The sequence below is a fragment of the Elgaria multicarinata genome, chromosome 13 (assembly GCF_023053635.1).
Source record: "Elgaria multicarinata webbii isolate HBS135686 ecotype San Diego chromosome 13, rElgMul1.1.pri, whole genome shotgun sequence".
Lineage (NCBI taxonomy): Eukaryota > Metazoa > Chordata > Lepidosauria > Squamata > Anguidae > Elgaria > Elgaria multicarinata.
Genome location: NC_086183.1, coordinates 31,030,297 through 31,048,273, shown reverse-complemented (window position 1 = coordinate 31,048,273; position 17,977 = coordinate 31,030,297). Strand labels below are relative to the sequence as shown.

General features: G+C 51.8%; 1 protein-coding gene across 1 annotated transcript in view; it reads right to left on the bottom strand.

Moving 5' to 3' along the window:
* Positions 1-17,977, bottom strand: part of RYR1 (ryanodine receptor 1) — a 161,792-nt gene that overhangs the window by 8,749 nt on the left and 135,066 nt on the right. The window contains exons 86-95 of the mRNA XM_063140526.1: positions 17,225-17,353; positions 16,117-16,221; positions 13,859-13,888; positions 10,663-10,744; positions 7,742-9,039; positions 6,091-6,161; positions 4,811-5,003; positions 3,346-3,432; positions 1,999-2,402; positions 137-179 (exon numbers count right to left, since the gene is read on the bottom strand). Coding sequence (XP_062996596.1) covers positions 137-179; positions 1,999-2,402; positions 3,346-3,432; positions 4,811-5,003; positions 6,091-6,161; positions 7,742-9,039; positions 10,663-10,744; positions 13,859-13,888; positions 16,117-16,221; positions 17,225-17,353 — 2,442 coding nt within the window. The remainder of the gene's footprint in view (positions 1-136; positions 180-1,998; positions 2,403-3,345; positions 3,433-4,810; positions 5,004-6,090; positions 6,162-7,741; positions 9,040-10,662; positions 10,745-13,858; positions 13,889-16,116; positions 16,222-17,224; positions 17,354-17,977) is intronic.

The window sequence follows — 17,977 nt, the reverse complement described above, 5'->3', positions numbered from 1 at the left end:
AAGGGAGGCGGGAAAGAAAGGAAGACAAAAACGCAGCTAAGAAAAGGCATCTTTGCTCACCTGCAGCCAGCCAGGATCTCGATCTTGTTAACCATCCCCCTGTTTCCCTGTTCAAGACACCGGTGGAAGATCTCACCTTTCTTTTGATGAATTTGTCCCAATAATTGCTCGGGAACGACCTGGCAAGAGACATAACGGGTGGGGGGGGGGAAACCATCAGGAGGGCAGTCCCTTCCTCCCACTCCAACCCAGGCCCTCTGCTTCTGCACCTGGAACAGCCTCTCCTTCCCTTCTGTGAGTCAAGGTGCTTTTCTCTCCTCCTCCCTCCGCCCAATCCACTTCTCCCCAAAAGCCTCCCTGAGTCAGCAGGCCTCCAGTCAAAGGATCTGCACACAGCGCAGATGGAATCTGCTACCACGAAATGTAGTGCTGGACGCTGGCGATGAGGCTGTCCGCGGCTACTAGTCACAATGGCTACTTAGTCAAAAGCAGCGTGCCTCTGAAGACCAGTGGCTGTGGAATGCAAGCGAGAGGGGCTATTGCCCTCACGTCCTGCTTATGGGCAACTTATTTGGGCATTTGGCTGGCCAGTCTGCGGGGACAAGATGCAGGACTAGAAGGCCTTTACTTTGATCCGGGACGGCTCTTTTTATCTTATATTTAACGACTCCACGACTATTTGCTTTCCCCCTTTCTATTCCCACTTCTCAACTGGAAAAGGTCCAGCGATCTGTTTGCAGTCATGCCTGGGAAACTCACAAGCACCGTGTGGAGGCAACGGTCGCCCCCTGTTCTTATCTACAGCACCCTTCTCAATAAGGAGGATTCGTGTAATCCTGATGGCATCATGGCCTTCCACAGACCATCTCCCTCCTGAATTTGTCCAAGCCTTTTAGCGGTCCGAATTGGCAGTCGCCACCACATCTTGCAGTAGCGCATTCCACAACTAAAATCCAGCCCTGAATGAATGAAAGGGTGCTTCCTGCTCTTGGCCCTGAACCGACCTCACAGTCCGCTTCACTGGTGTCGAGGAAATGTGTGAATGGGCTGTTTTGTCTGTGCCCACCCTGTTTTGATGTAAGCCCTTTCTATTAGAAATTAAGTTCTATAGCAATTTGATCCAAACTGTAGCTGAAAATATATTGAGCAACACTCGGTCAACCAACAAGAAGTGTTGACACATTCGTCAGAGTGTGAGCCTCCCAGCGAGGACAGGAAGAGTAGTAACCACAAAGGAACAGATGTTCCAGGATTGCAATACCCATCTACGTATTGTTTTTCTAGTCTTAGAATTATCTGCGCTCTGCACATGCATAAATGCCTTGTCTATCATTGGTTATTGTATTGCAAAACTGTATTATGATTGGTTTATTATATGAGGAAGTTCTGTTGTTGCTTCTGAGGATGTTACCCTATAAGTATCTTAGCGTTGCCTGCTACTAGTGGGCAGTCCTTCAGATCCTCTAGGGCAGCCTTCCTCAACCTGGGGCGCTCCAGATGTGTTGGACTACAACTCCCAGAATGCCCCAGCCAGCTGGCTGGGGCATTCTGGGAGATGCAGTCCAACACATCTGGAGCGCCCCAGGTTGAGGAAGGCTGCTCTAGGGTTTGCCACCTTGCAGCACTGCAGGCGGCTCGTAATAAAACTTTCCCAAGATGAGAGAAATGGTGTCTTGAGCGGTCTCCTTCTGTTCTCTCCACGCCATCCATACCCCGCCCCCTCCCCTCAGCGAGAAGCAGCAGCCTTTCCATACAGCACCTGTACAGCACCGGGCACACTGCTGATGCTAAAGGTGTGTGGCGTGGAAACGGTAAATCAATATTATTAATTACTATATTGTTAAAATGACCATTTTCATGTGGATTTGCCCAACATCGCAGCTGCACAACAGGAAGCTGTTGTGTGTTCTTTAACCCTCTTCAGATCTCTTGAGGGGGAGGAGCCTGCTCTTAGCCCCTCCCACACCCCTCCCCTCCCCGCCCCGCTGGGGAACTCACGGCGCGTTGAGCACCAGGCGGTCCCACTGGCCCTTGATGTCGTCGTCCTCGGGCTGCTCCGTGATGTAGAGGCCGTCGAACTCCAGCTTGCGGGCCAGCTCCTTCTCCCGCTTGAAGATGACCAGGGGCACTTTCAGGCAGTTGTAGCCAATGATGCAGAGGAAGGCCACGAGCGTGTGGACGATGGACAGGAACTGCAAGGCCGGCTGCATGTAGCCCGTGCTCTCCTCCAGGAAGAAGTAGACCATGCTGTCCTCGTCGTCCTCGTCCCCGTTGCCGTTCCCGTTGCCGTCCCCGCCGTCGTCGTCCCCACCGAAGCCGGAGCCGCCCCCGGAGCCCGCGTCCAGCTCGCCTTCAAACCCGGAGCCCTCAAACTCCTCCTCGCCCGGTGGCGTGTCTGACACCTGGGTGGTGGAAAGGGTCGTGAGAAAGAGGGAGACAGGATGGGCAGGAAACGAGCCGCCGCCAAACCAGAAGGGGCGGTTCCCAGCCTTACGTTGAGGGAGGGAGGAAGCAGCAGCCAGGCACCTCTCCATCGTGCCTGGGTCCAGCTCCAGCTGAGAGCTCCCTCCCTCCTGCTACCAACTGTCTCTGCAGAGGCCACCAGTGAGGGAGGAAGCAGCAGCCAGGCACCTCTCCATCGTGCCTGGGTCCAGCTCCAGCTGAGAGCCCCCCTCCCTCCTGCTGTCACCTGTAACTGCTGAACTTTCCAACTAAGATTGTAGTGCCTGAATTTGCTTTCCTTTTCCCCCTCCTCCTCCTCCCTCCCAATCCCCTTTCCTTTTGTGTCATGTCTTTTAGATTGTAAGCCTGTGGGGCAGGGACTGTCAAGAAATACTTTTGTAAGCCGCCATGAGAGCCTTTTTTGGCTGAATGGCGGCATAAAAAATCCTTAAATAAATAAATAAAAATACGTTTTATCCATTACGCTGAGATGCCGGCGAGAGAACTCCGCAGTCCTGGCTTCCACCCACCCGCCTTTGGCTTTCTGCTCTAACCACTATAACTACTGCTTCTACCGGGGTTGCGATTCCCTTCCCCTGAGCCTCTTCATAGGCTCTGCCCAGCTCCTCTGGCTCCCAGAATGCTTTGCTACGACCCGCTAATCTCCTGACTGCCCCTACTTTGCTGCACACGTTCCAAACTATGGCAGACGTTGTCTCCTGCGACCTTCTGTAACAGCTAGACCTTGTTTCAGGCTCCCCTGTCCTGAAACTCAAGATAGAAATCTAAGAGCTCAGATTTGCCCGTTCCTCCCGTTCCACGCCCTGCCCCCCCATACCCCCCCCCCCCGGCTGCCAACCTCACTCCAAGGTTTCCCCTCCAGCAGATTTTCAGCCCTGTTACCTTGTAGAAGAGCAAGATGAAGTTGATGGCGAAGGCCAAGAAGAGGGCGAGGAAGCGGAGGTTGTAGAAATTCCTGGACAGATAATTCTGAAAGGACGGTGGATAAGATAAAAGCGAGGCGGTGGGGTGGGCGAGTGCGCTTCAGAAAGATGAAGGCACACTTGAGAATGTCAGTTGTGTGGGACCCAGGTGTCAAGGAAATGCACTCTGTTTGCTTGGGAATACCCTTCTCCCCTCAGGCATCCGATTATTTATTTATTGCATTCCTATACCGCCCAATAGCTGAAGCTCTCTGTGCGGTTCACAGCCATTAAAACCATGAAAACCATTAAAAACATAAAACAAACAGTATAAAAGCAAAGTATAAAAACGAAGTATAAAAACACAACCAGGGTGAAACTGAACTGCAATGTAGAAATTCATACAGATTTAAAACACAAGTTTAAAACAGCAGAGTTACAAATTAAGTTGCCAGAATGTTAAAATGCTGAGAGAATAAAAAGGTCTTCACCTGGCATCTAAAAGAGTCTAGTGTAGGTGCCAAGCAAACCTTCTTAGGGAGCTCATTCCACAGCAGAGATTGGCAAAGACGTTACAAGAATTTCGGTATCAGGTCAAGATTTATTTATTTGCCTGATTGGCTTAAAACGGGTTTAGAGTTTTAGCCTGTTCTTCTCCTTTGCTGCTTGTTTTGTTTTTATGATCTTGTTCTGTTGAGGTGGATCCAGACTTAGTCATTCTTCGCGTAGGACCATTGAAATCATAACTAACTAAAGTCCCGTTGATTATAAGAGGTCTACTCTAAGCATGTCTAAATCTTGGTCCAAGCCGTGGGGTATTGTGTTTTTAGCACGATTCATTTCATTCATGCCTTGTTCACTGCCCCAATGAAGGCAGTTCTAAAAACAACGTTAATAAATGAACACGTGCGCTCAGAGGCGCGCTCCCCTTTGTATATTTCATCCCATGTTCTAGGACTGCGCAACTTTCTGCACCGGACCTTGGTGGGCGAGATCTCAAATTAAGCCCAGTCCCCTCTTTACCAAATCGGATATCTCAACGCCACTGGCGGGGAACTCCTCCTTAGACCAGTCACTCCCGCTATCCCATCGTTGTGGGTGTAACGATGCTACTCATGTCACCTTGGTCTTGTGCCAGTTCAACCATCATGGCTCCTCTCCCAAGAATCCCCAGGAAGAACAGGTTGCTTACCTGTAACTGTGGTTCTTCGGGTGGTCATCTGTGCGTTCACACATATGGGCTCTGCACTGAGCCCATATGTGTGATGCACAGAGACCGTGATGAGGAACTGTAGGTTGGTGAGGGTGCGGACCCTCGCAGAACTACACCTCCCAGGGTGCCTTGGGGAAGGAACGGCCATTAATCCAGTTGAGGCCGGCGGTGTAATTCCCCACCTCTTCCGGAGCGCATGCACACACACACACACACACACACACACACCTACCAAGAACTTGATCCTCTGGATCTCCAGCTCGTTCCAGAACTCTGATCCCCCTTCCTCGGGCTCCTTCTTCTCCCGCTGGGTCACCTTCTTCTTCTCCTTAGCTGGCGGCTTCGGCTCTTCCTCCTTGGGTGCCTCCTCCTCCTTTTTCTTCTCTTCTTCCTCTTCCTTTGCTGCCTTCTCTCCATTTTCAGCACTGGGGGTGGTGAGGAAGGGAGAAAACAAGACAGACCATCCTCAGACTGCCAGCCGAGACTCTTCTCCATGTCCCCTCCAGGGGAGACCACCAGAGCGGGGGGGGGGGCTTTTCGGGCATCCCTCCCCGCCCCCTCAGGGAGACTCACCTGGCACCTGTGTTGCTTTCTTTTAGGCACCAGGCAGAACCCTCTTTATTCTCTCAGGCATTTACATTTTAGGCATTTTAAAATCTTGCTGTCTGCTCCATTTTATCTTATTGGTTTGTTTAGTAACCTGTAGTTTTATTGTTTTGGAAATTTAATCTTGGAAGCAATCCCAGTGAAAGAAATAAAACTGGGCAGCTGGGACCTTGACTCTCCTTGAGAAGGCTCAGGCCCTCTCTCTCCCACCTTCCTAGCAGTACAGGAGAGGAAGAATGGATATCCGTGAGGAGGCTGGTTCACATCCACCTTCCTTCCCTGATTGCTTCATGGAGGAGAGGAAGCACTACGTCAACACCCCTCTTCCCACAACAGGAGCCTGTGCAAATTATGCAGATGTACCCGTTTTGCCCCCTCGTTTTGCATATTTCTTTCTGAATTGTGCTGGTCATGGGGATCTTTACCTCCCAACAACTGAACACCTTATTCAGCCACTCCTCCAGCAGAGATTGCTCCCATCCTTGCAGCCATAAGAGCTAGAAACTTGTTGTTTCAAAAATAAATAGATAAAAGCTGAGCTTCTCAGGAAAGAGAATTCTGTGCCTAGCCCCTCATCCCGTGGCTCTTCTGTGATCTTGTGGAATTGTAGCATGCTCACAAGGACCCGGCCATGTAACTACTGTGTGGTCTTTCTCTGTCTCTCTCTGACCTGGTTTGCACACAACAGTGGCAAATCCTGAGTTAATTAGTCCAAGATTTGCCGCAGTGCATCCCTGATCAACCTCATAGTTGCTACATGATGTCCAAACCCGAACACTATAGGTTAACTGTAGGTTGAACAGCCTACAATTAACCTAACACTCCCAGCATGCGCTGCAGCAAATCGTGGGTTACTGTTACCACCTCTCTCTCCCAATACACCCTCTGCCCAAGCAAGCCACTCACTCAGCTTTCTCTGCTTCTACAGGAGGCTCTTCAATCTCCTCCGTCTCTGGCTCCTCTTCCTCCCCTTCCACCTGGAGAGTCACAAGAATACGGATCAGTGAGGTGGAGTCACAGGAGGGCAGGGAACGAAGCAAGAAAGGGAAATATTACAAGAAGCGGTAAAAGGAGGGTTGGGTTCGGATCAGTGTCCTGCAGCTGAGAGAAATACCGAGAAGGTTTTATCTGTACGTCGCCCTGAGATCTTATTGATATAGGGCGGGATATAAATGTTTTAAATAAATAAATTAATTTAAAAATAGGACAGGTTGGTGTGCAATGGAACAAGACAGGAAAGCTTTAAATTGTAAGCTTAGGAGCAGGGTTGCGCTTCGAACATAATCAAAGAGAATAATTTTAGAAAGAGTAATTATAATATGGCGTTTTTTAATTCTGTTCATATTTTCGCTGTTTTACTTTTTTTGTTCACCGCTCCAGATTCTGTTTTAGATGTGGAACGCTTATACAAATGTGGGAAATAAATAAAGAATTACTATACAGCATCTAGCTATGAAGCCCCCCAAAACAATTAATGATCCATATCTCCTCTTCTGGTTTAACGAAGAAATATGGACAGAACCAGGAGTCCTGAATCCCAGCTCCAATGTCTCCAGACCCAGAGACAGAACCCAAGAATTCTGAACCTCAGAGCTAAAACAGTTGCGCAGAAGTCTCCTGTGATGATGATATAACTTTTGTAAACCGTCCAGAGAGCTTCGGCTATGGGGCGGTATATAAATGTAATAAATAAAATAAATAAATGGCTGGATGGCATAATTTCAGGCTGCAGAGGTGTGTGAAGAGAAGATCTGAATACATAAAATGCTCCTGCACAAACCTCCCCATGGACAAAGCTAGCCTGCAACCTCCTTGCTGACACGTTAGCTTTGTGTGCACAGGAAGTACTTTATGAACAAAAGGTGCATCCGGACATTTGATTTCCCTATATCTAGTGTGAAAGGGTACAGTCTGGCAATACATATTTTGCTTGAGCTGGGGTACTGCTAGGGCTGGACTATGGGGCACAGGCACAGGCCCCCACGGTCTGGGACAGCCCCCAGACAACCCCGACAGGCAGGAATGGTGCGTCGCGCTCACCAGACTGCCAACGGAAAACGCGCTGGAAGCCGGCCAGCTGCCTGAGCACCCCTTGAAACGGAAGTGTTCCCCTAAATGTAAGCAGCAGGCACAGGCAGCGAACTGAAAGAAGCAGGTGCCACCTTTGGGGGACAAGCAGCCGATGAGGGGTGGGGGCTGAAAACACCTTGCCTGGGGCCGCCTCCTCTTCAAACCTGGCGCCGCCTTTGCTCGTGAGCTGCTGCTGCCAGCCAGTGTCAGCAGTACTGGGCTAGGCGGACCGAGGATCTGGCTCAGTAGAAAGCAGCTTGCTACGTCCCTATCCTACAGGGCTCTACTTCCCTACAAAAACCGGGGGTCAAGCCCAGAGGTCCTGGCTTTCTGACCCCTTTCTCATTCTAGTTTGGGGACCCAGCTCCCCCACACATCGTTGCTCCCTGTCCTCTCTGCTCTCGAGCCGCACAGGACCACGTTCCTTCTAGCCGGAGGCCAGGAAACCCCACCGCCATAAAAACGCCATCTCCAGCCCCACACGTACCGTTAGTTTTCTCTTGAGGATGGGCGATCCTTCAGGCGTCGGAGGTTCCACTGGGGTCGTGTCCCCCATATCCCCAAGCCCTCCCGGTGCGTCAGGTGCCATGGACCGGAAATGCTCTTTCTTCAGGTCAAAGACGTCCCCGCCTTCAGCGGGCGCTTCCTCCTGGCCAGGCTCGGCTAATTCCGCCTCTTGCCCTTCTTCCGCCACCTGTTCCACCTCCTCGGAGGGGGCCACGTCTCCGTGCACTTCATCCTGCGTTGGGTCCGGCATGCTGGCCAGCAGTTCCGTCACCGTCATCTTCTTAGCCTCCTCCACCAGGCTACCCCCAAAGAGCGTGCTCCAGATGAGGAGGAAGATGCCCTTGAAGATGTTGTAGAAGAAGAAGAGGATGCCCATCAAAATGGTGTAGACAAAGGTGGCCACGGCCATGGCCATCTCCTTGATGGTCATCTTCTTGACTTTGCGGAACTGCCGGCGGATGTTGCGGTAAGTGAACAGGCGGAAGAAGTTCAGGATGCTTTCCACAAACTCCCCGAAGACCGAGGACGACTCCGACGGCACGGCCGTTTTCTCGGCTTCCCCGCCTTCCGCTCCTTCTCCTTCCTCCTCGTCCTCTTCCTCCTCCTTCCCCTCCTCTTCCGAAATCTGTGCTGCAATCTGCATCTCAAAGATGGTGTCCTCGCAGAAGTTGATGAAGAGCTCCATCTTCTCTGACTCGCCCCCCTCGTTGACCACGTCAAAGATGAACTGCCGCTTGGACTCCTTGACCTGGGGCATCTCCCACTGGGTCTTGTTGGTCTCGCTGATCTCGAAGTAAATGCGCTCGATACGCTTGCTGGCGCCCATGATCTCGATGCGGCCCAGGTAAGGGCTGAAGTAGTTGAGGATGCACTCCGCCAGCTCCAGGAAGGTCTTCAGCCGGTTGTCGTGAGGCATGTGCTCCGAGAGGTTGGTCAACAGCACGGCGATGTTGAAGCCAATGTCTTTGGCGGGTTCTTGGAAACGGTTGGCAAACTCCTCGTAGTCGATCATCTCGTTCTCATCGGCCTCCGAGCAAGAGAGAAGGAACTGGATCTCGGAGGGCGTGTATTGCTTCTGGCTGTCCATGGCCTTCTGGAAATCCTTCTTGGAGATCAGGCCCCGCGGATCCGTGATGTAATCCCGGAAGGCATCCGAGGCCACAATGTCCTTCAGCTTCAAGAACATATCGAAGAACTTGAGAATCATCTCCACGTTACTGGAGGATTCCACCAACATGTCCACCATCTGCCGGGCGATGGTGCCATTCACCACGTTCCCTGAGTACAACATTCACGGAGGATAAAGGTGACAAGTGAGCAAGGAGAAGAAGTGGAGAAGGACGATGCATGAGAAGGAGCAAAGGGACGTTACGTTCACGCGCTCAGAAGCAGCCCCTGTGGTGTTGCATCATACTATTTTATATAAGCCGCCTTGGGATTGTTCTGGCTCAAAGAGTGGGACAGAAATCAATTTTTAAAAATAATAATAATAATCAATCAACCAATGAACAAGAAGGGATATTCAAGACTGGAGAAGGCAGCGCTGTCCAGTAGAGAACTGTAACCTCGGGCCTGGGTTCAAATCTCTGCTCTGCCTCACTGACGGCTTTGTATTATGCACACTTTCAGCTCTCCAGCATTGAAAAATGCAAGCAGTGACCTACTCCACGGATTTAATCTGGGAATACAACACAAACGGCCAAACGCACAGTACGTGGAGCCAGGTGGTTTGAGAGGTAGTGCAAGAAGGATGCATTTGGGAAAGGGCAAAGGATGGCAAAAAACAGTAGGCAGGAGAGATCAGGCTGGTTCAGGCCGTGGCATCGCCACTTCAAGGGTCTCTGCTAACAGAGCTTGGGAAAACTTCTTTCACCCCGAGACCCTGGAGGGACCCTGGCAGTTAAAGGAAGCAGCGATGGCTAGATGGATCCATGGTCTCGTTCACCATGAATGGTCAAATAGTCCTGTATAAGGAGTTCCTTATTTATTTATTATTTATTGGCTGCCATTCTGTCCACCAGGGCTTTGAAGGAGGCTTATAGTTTAAAATAGTAGTACAGACCTAACAACCAATTCAAAGCAAAATGGAAGCATCTTAGAAACAAGGAAAGGAAAGGAACCTCTCGTGCAAGCACTGAGTCATTACTGACTCTTGGAGGGACGCCAGCTTTCGCTGACGTTTTCTTGGCAGGCCTTATAGCGGGGTGGTTTGCCGTTGCCTTCCCCGGCCGTTATTACCTTTCCCCCAGCTAGCTGGGTACTCATTTTACCGACCTCGGGAGGATGGAAGGCTGAGTCGACCCGAGCCGGCTGCCTGAAACCAGCTTCCGCTGGGATCGAACTCAGGCCGTGGGGAGAGTTTGAGCTGCAGAAACTGCTGCTTTACCGCTCTGCGCCACACGAGGCTCATATCTTAGAAACAAACCAGAGAATAATATTAAATTCCATCAAAAGCTGGGCAACGTTGAGCAGGGTGTTGTTGTTTTTACTGGGCTGCCCAAAGCAAAGCAACGCTGGAGCCAATCTAGCCTCCGTTGGGAGGAGGTTCCGCAGCAGGGGTGCTGCTACAGAAAAGGCCCTGTGCTCACCGACCGACGTCTTCTTGGTCTTGGACGTTCAACAGGGCTTTAGGCTGAAACACATCCTAGATCCATCTCACTCAGGATGGTCTACTCCAGCCTTCCCCAGCCTGGTGCCCTCCAGATGTGTCGGACTGTAACTCCCATTGTTCCCATGCCCAATCCACCACATCTGGAGAGCATCAGCTGGGAGACGGCAGGTCTATCCTGGTCAGCACCCGCTTTCTAAGGTAGAGGTGCCAAGACTCCTTAACCGGAGAGGCCAAAGTCTAAACCTATGGGCTTATATACGTTCTGCCGCGGAGCAATGCAGGGTTCTCACCTTCCAGCAGGGACAGCAACATCACCACCATGTCCTTCTGCAGATCCAGCAGTTCCTTCAGAAGCCCAATTTGGCTGGAATCCTGGAATAGGGCCGGGGGTGGGTGGGTGGGGTTAGGAAGGAGCATGAAAGATTGAGCGCTGTGGAATGAGCCCTGTCTCCTGCCATACCTTGCCCGAGAACCCTTCCAAGGCCTCCCTGCCCACCTCCCTTTCGCACTCACTCCCCTTCACCCCAACCATATTCCAAAGGCCCTTCCTTCCCGTGTCACACCAGGCACCATCCGGAAAGAACAGTGGAAAATAGGGCTGTCTGTAGGTGTGGGGAGAGGAGGGGGAAGGAGAGGTGGTGTGGAACAGCCAAGAGAACCAGGGAGCAGGTATCCACGTGGGGGGGGGGGTCTTGTGGCACAGCCTCCAGACCCCTCTGGCAAGGGTTCCTCCTCGGGGTGCCCCGAGATCTTACAGCACCTGGAACCTGAGCCTAGGCGAGAGGTGGGGCGGGGGTATCTGAAGTCCGCCTAGGTGAATCCAACTCAGCCAACTACGGGGAGATGCTGCCACCCGGCAGCGCGGGAGGGAAACGCTAGACTCTTATCTCGACATGGGAAGAAGGCCCTGGCCTGTCCTCGTCTAGCTCCCGACTCTCTTTGGAGGGAAGCTGTCTTGTGCTGAAGGACCACCCCAAGGGCTGTGGGACAGGTACCTAGGCAGGGTGCACTTCCCCCTCGGGGAGAGGCGGGGACTACCTCCTTACCTCGGGGTAGGATTCACTCCGAAAATGATCCTCGTGGGCAGCGCAACAAAGAGATAATTTTGGTAAGGGGAGGAAATATCCCGGGGCACCTCCCCTCCCCTGCTGAATCCCGTGTTCTAATCTAGCCCCATCCACGCCCCATCTCCTTGTGCCCTGGGAAGAGGAGGATGGGATGGAACACTCCCCCCCCACCCCATTGCTCTCTCCAGCAGCCAACATCCTGGGCAAAGCTATACTGCAGGCTCATCGTAGGCTTATCCCAGTCCTGCTTCCCCCCCAAGAATTCTGGGAACTGTAGTTGGGTGAGGACTCTGAGAATTCCATTAAGTCTCCACGGCCTCCTTGAGAGAACTGCACTTCCCAGAGTTCCTTGGGAGAGGGAAGGACCGTGGAACCAATTTCGGCGTGGAGTGTAGCCGTCCTTCCTGTCATTCCTCAGTATAAAGTAGCTGCAAACCCCGGTTTTGGTTTGGAGACAGGTGCTGAAAAGGGGCTTGGCCAGCTGCCACTCCCAACGGAAGGGCACTAACCGCCCCCCCCCCCCGGTAGCTGGGGATCCCTCCTCCCTCTCGCCCCCCCAACGTCCGCGGTAGGACAAAATGAGCCAGGATGGGGCGTGAGCCAGCAAGCCAAAGCGAGGACCAGGCATGGAGCTTTGACACCCCCCTTGACGATGGTGGACGGGGTGGGTGGGTGGTAGATGAGGTGTGGGGAGGGGACATGGAAAAGCAGAAAGGACAGGGAGGGAGAAAGGAGAGAGGAAGAGCCAGCCACTGCAGACGCAGAGAGGAAAACAGACCAGACCAGCCACAGCGCCCCTCTTCAATAGGGGATGCTGGGATGGGTGAGTGGGACACCACCACTGTCTCTCACCCTCCTAGCTCTATAAACAGGGATTTACGGCACTGGAATTTCAGGCAGAGGCAGTGAAGGGAGGTACACGGTTGGGTGGGGGAATTTTGGTGTAATGGATAATCCCCGTGGAAAAAGGGAAGGGGCGCTTTGCAGGGATCACGCTTGTACCCCAAAGGCCAACAGGCCCGATGGCAACCGGTTGGTTAAAGTAGCCATGAAGTTTGAAGCATGGGCTGAGTTTTAAGGGGTTGGGGGATGTCCTTATGCCTTCCCTGGCAATGTTTGTGTTGGGTTTGTGGATGAATCTCCACTCTTTCAAATCTGTGAAAAACTTAAAAGTCTTTTATAAGCAGTTCCGCACCTGCTCTGGGCATGGTGGAGTGGGAGGGTCGGGCCTCCCAGGCCATGGAGTGTCTGGGATCTCAAAACCGGAGACTTTGGAAGAGAGATCAGGCATGTTACACTAGGGATGCATGGATTAATAAAGCCAAGTTGCGTCTCCGTTTTGTGGATGGTCAAGTGTGTTTCGTTCCGTCGTCCACTCACTGACGGAATCGGGGTTTTGTAAGAGAATTTCATTCTGGTTGTGCATTAACGCGCCACGGGCAGATGCACTAATCCACATTAGCTAACGTGCTTTTGCACGAATCTGCATTCTTGAATGTGAATTTGCGCAAATCTCCCCCAAAGCAAAAAGTGCTGAACCCGGGGGAAGCCAGCCGAAGTTGAGCTTATACCGCAATTCTGCGGGTGGCTACAACACGAAAGCTGAGGAGGTGGGTCCTGGATGCAGAGTCCACCTTGACAGTTTCAAGCTTCCATTTAAAATAAACAACTTTCTAGTCCTCATGACTGCAAAGATACTCTTGGAAGAGTATGGGCAAAAGCCTGATACTCTGAAGCCACAGGGGTGTATGTAAGATTTTCAGTGATGGGGTGTGTGTGTTGTTGTAGGGGGGATAGTGATAGGCTTCATTTCCCTGCCTATCTTCTTTCCCCTCTTGCCTATAACCAGCAAAACCATAATTCCAAAGAATTATAAAAACAAAAGCGCAGAGTAAATTATTTAAAATAAAATAAAATACAACAAAAAAAAATCCATATATTTTGTAAGTTACAATTATGCAAAACTGTTCAGTGTATAGGTGTTTTACAGATAGCAAAATCCCTCTTTTCTCAACTGTGCAGAATTTGGACTGCCTGTGCGCAGAATTTGAAGTTTGCTTAGCTTTATTTTGCCACTGTACCCGTCCTCCTCCAGCCATGCATGCAAAGGAAGGAAGTCGCGGGCTGGTCTAGTTTAACCAGCAGGACGGAGGGGACAGGAATGGATCACAATTCAGCCGCAAAGGCCACAGTCCATGGCTTGCTTTTTTTTTTTAAAAAAAAAAATTTGGTCTGGCCTGATGAAAGGGACGGTAGAGAAAAGGAGGGAGGGGAGAGAAGCTACGGAGAAGGAGAAAAAGAGAAGAAGTAAAAGGAGAGAGAGAGGAAGGAAGGAAGGAAGGAAGGAAGGAAGGAAGGGGAGGAGGCAGCCAGAATGCGCTGGCGTGAAATGGCCACGTACTACATAAAAGGTTCTTACGCCATTTCGAAGTCCTGGGGTTTGGGTCATCTGTCACACATCAGAATAAAAATGTTATTCAGAAACATTTTTAAGAACATTTTTGTATTTTGCCAGGGTTACCATCCAGCACGCTCCTTTATTGCAGCCTTCCTCAACCTGGGGCGCTCCAGACGTGTTGGACTGCATCTCCCAGAATGCCACAGCCAGCTGGGGCATTCTGGGAGATGCAGTCCAACACGTCTGGAGCCCCCCAGGTTGAGGAAGGCTGCTTTATTGCTTAGGCTTGGATTCTCTGCCCTCTCTCTTTGGGGGGAAAAGAGCAGGTGGGGACCAAGCAGAGGCGAGGAGCTGGGTGGGCAGGAAAGACGTCTGCAGGGGAAGATCCTCCCACGGGAAGGGCGGAGGAATCGGGAGCCACTAGATTCCACTCCTCCGTGGATTAAAGGAGGGCGGCCCAGCTCCAGGCCCTACAACCTGTAAAACTCTGCTCCTTTGTAGGGGGAGAGGCTCCCCCGGGGCTCCCTCCCTTAAATCCCTACACCTCACTTGCCAATGGAGCCTACAGAGAGCCCCCTGGCTCTTGGCCTCTCTTCCCCGGGCTCAAAAAGTGAGCCCAGGTCTCGATTTTCACAGCAGGGGAAGGAGGCCCTCAGGCTAGCTTGGTGCCACAGGGGCTGTTGTCAGAGGACTGGACCGAATGCTTCCTCACTGCCCTTGCCGGCTCCTTTTGGATCCTTTGCTGCTGTTGCTTTGGACCGCAAAGGACAGCTCGGTTGGCTCCCCAGCTGCAGGAAGAGAAGGGCCGAGGTTTATACAACATCCCCGAAGCCCAGCAATCGCCAGCCTGTCCAGACTTGGGACGCACCTTCAGCCTGCAGCGGGGGGCGCCCAGTTCTGAACACATGTGGCCATCCCTCTTGTGGTTTCTCCTGCTTTTTATCCTTTACTTTAAAAACTCAAAAGAACGACAGAGAAACAGAGGGGCTGCTGGTGAAACCCGGCTGAGATCATGATACGACCCAGCTGTGGCTCACCAGCCAGCAATCGAAGGCCGGGGTGCTAACCAGTGCCTGCCTTGCAGCCTATCTCCTGCCTATCTGTCTGCCTGTCTGCCTGTCTCTTCCTCTGGCTAAGAGCCTGTGCCTTCTCCCTTGTCTCTCTTCAGCGTCACAAATGCCCAAAGGGACCGGATCCTGGGAGTACATCCAAACTCTCCCCCAGGGTGCAGGAGAGGCACCCAAAACAAAGGGCAGGAACAACTGCAAAGATGGCGTCACGGCATAAAGGAAGGCCAGATGGTGAAATACAAAAATGGTCCTTTTGGGGGAGGAATGCCCAAAGCTGTTGCTGAGGTCGGGAGCGGAGGGCAGAGAGGCTCAGAGCAGGCGAGGCTGGGGTTAGTGCAGGAATTAAAAGGGAGACCGCACTACACACACCCTCCCCTGCACACCCCCCCCGTGCTTCCCAAATCTCACCGCCGCCCTCAGACATGCGGGCACGTCTCTTTCCCCATCCTCCACCCCTAGAAGGCATGGGGCCACACGAACGGTTCTCACCCAGACCCCAAAGACCTTTACAGGACCCGGAGGAACCTACGCCCGCACGGCAAGCGGGCCGAGATAACGCCGGGCGTATTGGTGCTTAACCAGTGGCTAGCTGGGATATTTAGGGAATTGGCTGCAAAAGCTAGGGGGAAATTGGAACGGCCTTCATAGGGAATTGTTCTAGGGGCCAATGTGGCAGGATGCTTCCAGACACGGTTATCCTGTCGTCACTGTTTCCAGATTTGCAAGGCTGGCTATGAAATATGGAAAGAGATAGCTTTGTGCGCCCAAGTTTGGGGATGAACCAATCGGAAAAGTTTGGCTACTGCTTTGGTAAGATGGGATGCAAAAGGCCAGGTCCTTGATTCAGGAAATGTGGGGTTTGGCTACAGACCTGGATTCTGATACCCAAATCCAAACATCTGGTACCTCTTCTGCCATAGCTTGGCTTCCAGCCGTTTGGCAACACCATGCGTGAATCTTAATTTCTCCTGCTTAGCAGCTGCTGTGTGATTGGTTGATGTCCGGGCCTTTGGGACTGCTGTTTTAGGGAAGCTGACCACAAAAACCTGATTCACACTGGGGAACGTGGCCCCTGCTTTTCATCTGTACACCAGGGTCCCCAATCCCTGTGTCTGCCACTGCTCATGTCCGTCCCTGAAGAGAGACATCTAAGACATTTCCTACCCTTTGCTGGAGTTTGGACAAACACTTTGGTTGTTTGGTTTTTACCTGAGCCAACTTCATCATCATGTGAGCAAAGACGTGGAGGAAGCCGATGACAGCGTCCCACAGCCTGCTGTGTGCTAAGCTCTGCTGGTTCCCAGTGCACGGCCCCTGACGAGGAAGAGGACAAACAACAACAGGGCGGACCGTTTCAAATCAGGCCAGGGCTGGGGCACCTCTGCCAGCCGGAGGGCCAGATTCGGTGTCAGAGAAGCCCTCAGGGGCCATAAATGCAAAAAAAAAAAAATACCGGCCTATTTCAGCTTAAAGCTGTTACTGCCGGAAACTCAGCCCTGGAAGCGGCATTTCAACCTTTCAGAATGGGGAAAGAAATTGCACCAAATTTGGAAACCACTGAACGTTTAGCGTTGGGGGAAAGGGGAAGGGGGGGATGGCCACCTGGGGGAGCCGTGGAGGGCCAGATTGGGGCGTCAGGAAGGCTGATTTGACACCCAGATTGGGGCGTCAGGAAGCCTGATTTGACACCCAGGCCGGAGGCTTCCCACAAGCTGGAGGGGCTTCAGAGGAGGGCAACGAGGATGATCAGGGGTCTGGAAACAAAGCCCTGTGAAGGGAGACTGAAAGAACTGGGCATGTTTAGCCTGGAGAAGAGAAGATTGAGGGGAGACATGATAGCACTCTTCAAAGACTTGAAATGTGGTCCCACAGAGGAGGGCCAGGATCTCTTCTCAATCCTCCCAGAGTGCAGGACACGGAATAAGGGGTTCAAGTGACAGGAAGCCAGATTCCAGCTGGACATCAGGAAAAACTTCCTGACTGTTAGAGCAGTACAACAATTGAATCAGTTACCTAGGGAGGTGGTGGGCTCTCTCACACTAGAGGCATTCAAAAGGCAGCTGGACAGCCATCTGTCAGGGATGCTTTAGGGTGGATTCCTGCATTGAGCAGGGGGTTGGACTCGATGGCCTTAGAGGCTCCTTCCAACTCTACTATTCTATGATTCTATCCCTGTAGAACGATAAAAAGAGGCTGGGTGCCCGCCGTCTGGCGTCTTGGCAAAAAGTTCTGTACAGCCTTGAGTGCACATAGAACTAGAGGAGCCTGATGCCATGACGCAGCTGCTTCTGGGATGGAGAGGGCCCCCGATCCGTACCTGGATGTACTCCGTGAGACTGTTGAAGACCTGCTTGGCTACAGCCATGGCTTTGGAGAAGTTGCGCTTGCCCTGCTCGTCAATCACGTCCTTGCCGGAGTAATACCAGTAGAAATCACTGATGGACTCCTGGGTGTTTGGATGGGAGGGAAGAGATCAAAGGGTAACTACACCTGCTCCACCCAGTTTAGGACCTACGGCCAAAGGAGAACCACTTCCAAGCAATGCTGTCTGTGGCTGGAATACATGCCTGCTTATTTATTTATTACATTTCTATAGCGCCCGATAACTGAAGCTATAAAATCAAAACCATAAAATATAATATGATGCACTTTAAAAGTTTAAAACTACAGTAAAAAAGAAAAGAAAACCAAAGATAAAAAAACAGGAGCAGCAAAAGGTCTAAAAATAAAAATAAAAGCTGCTAACGCCAGTAGTAGTGGGTGATCTATCACGCAAGTTTGATTCTCAGCACTTCCCATTTTATGATGCAAGTCCTGCACAAGAGCTGTGCACTCAAGGGATGGCCGTCAGAGGAGGGTTTGAGTTCAGGACTAGACAGCCAAGCTGTTACGAGCTAGACCACCAAGAAGCGGAGGAAGGGTTAACTCTTGGTGCACAGTTGCTGCCATCTGATTTCAAATATCCTGGTGCCAAGGGCGGAGTGCCTCTGAGCACAAGAAGAGTGTGCTTTCCCTGGGCATGTTCCAAGTGCCTTTCCCTTGCTAAAGACCCAGAACTCCGCTTTAATAA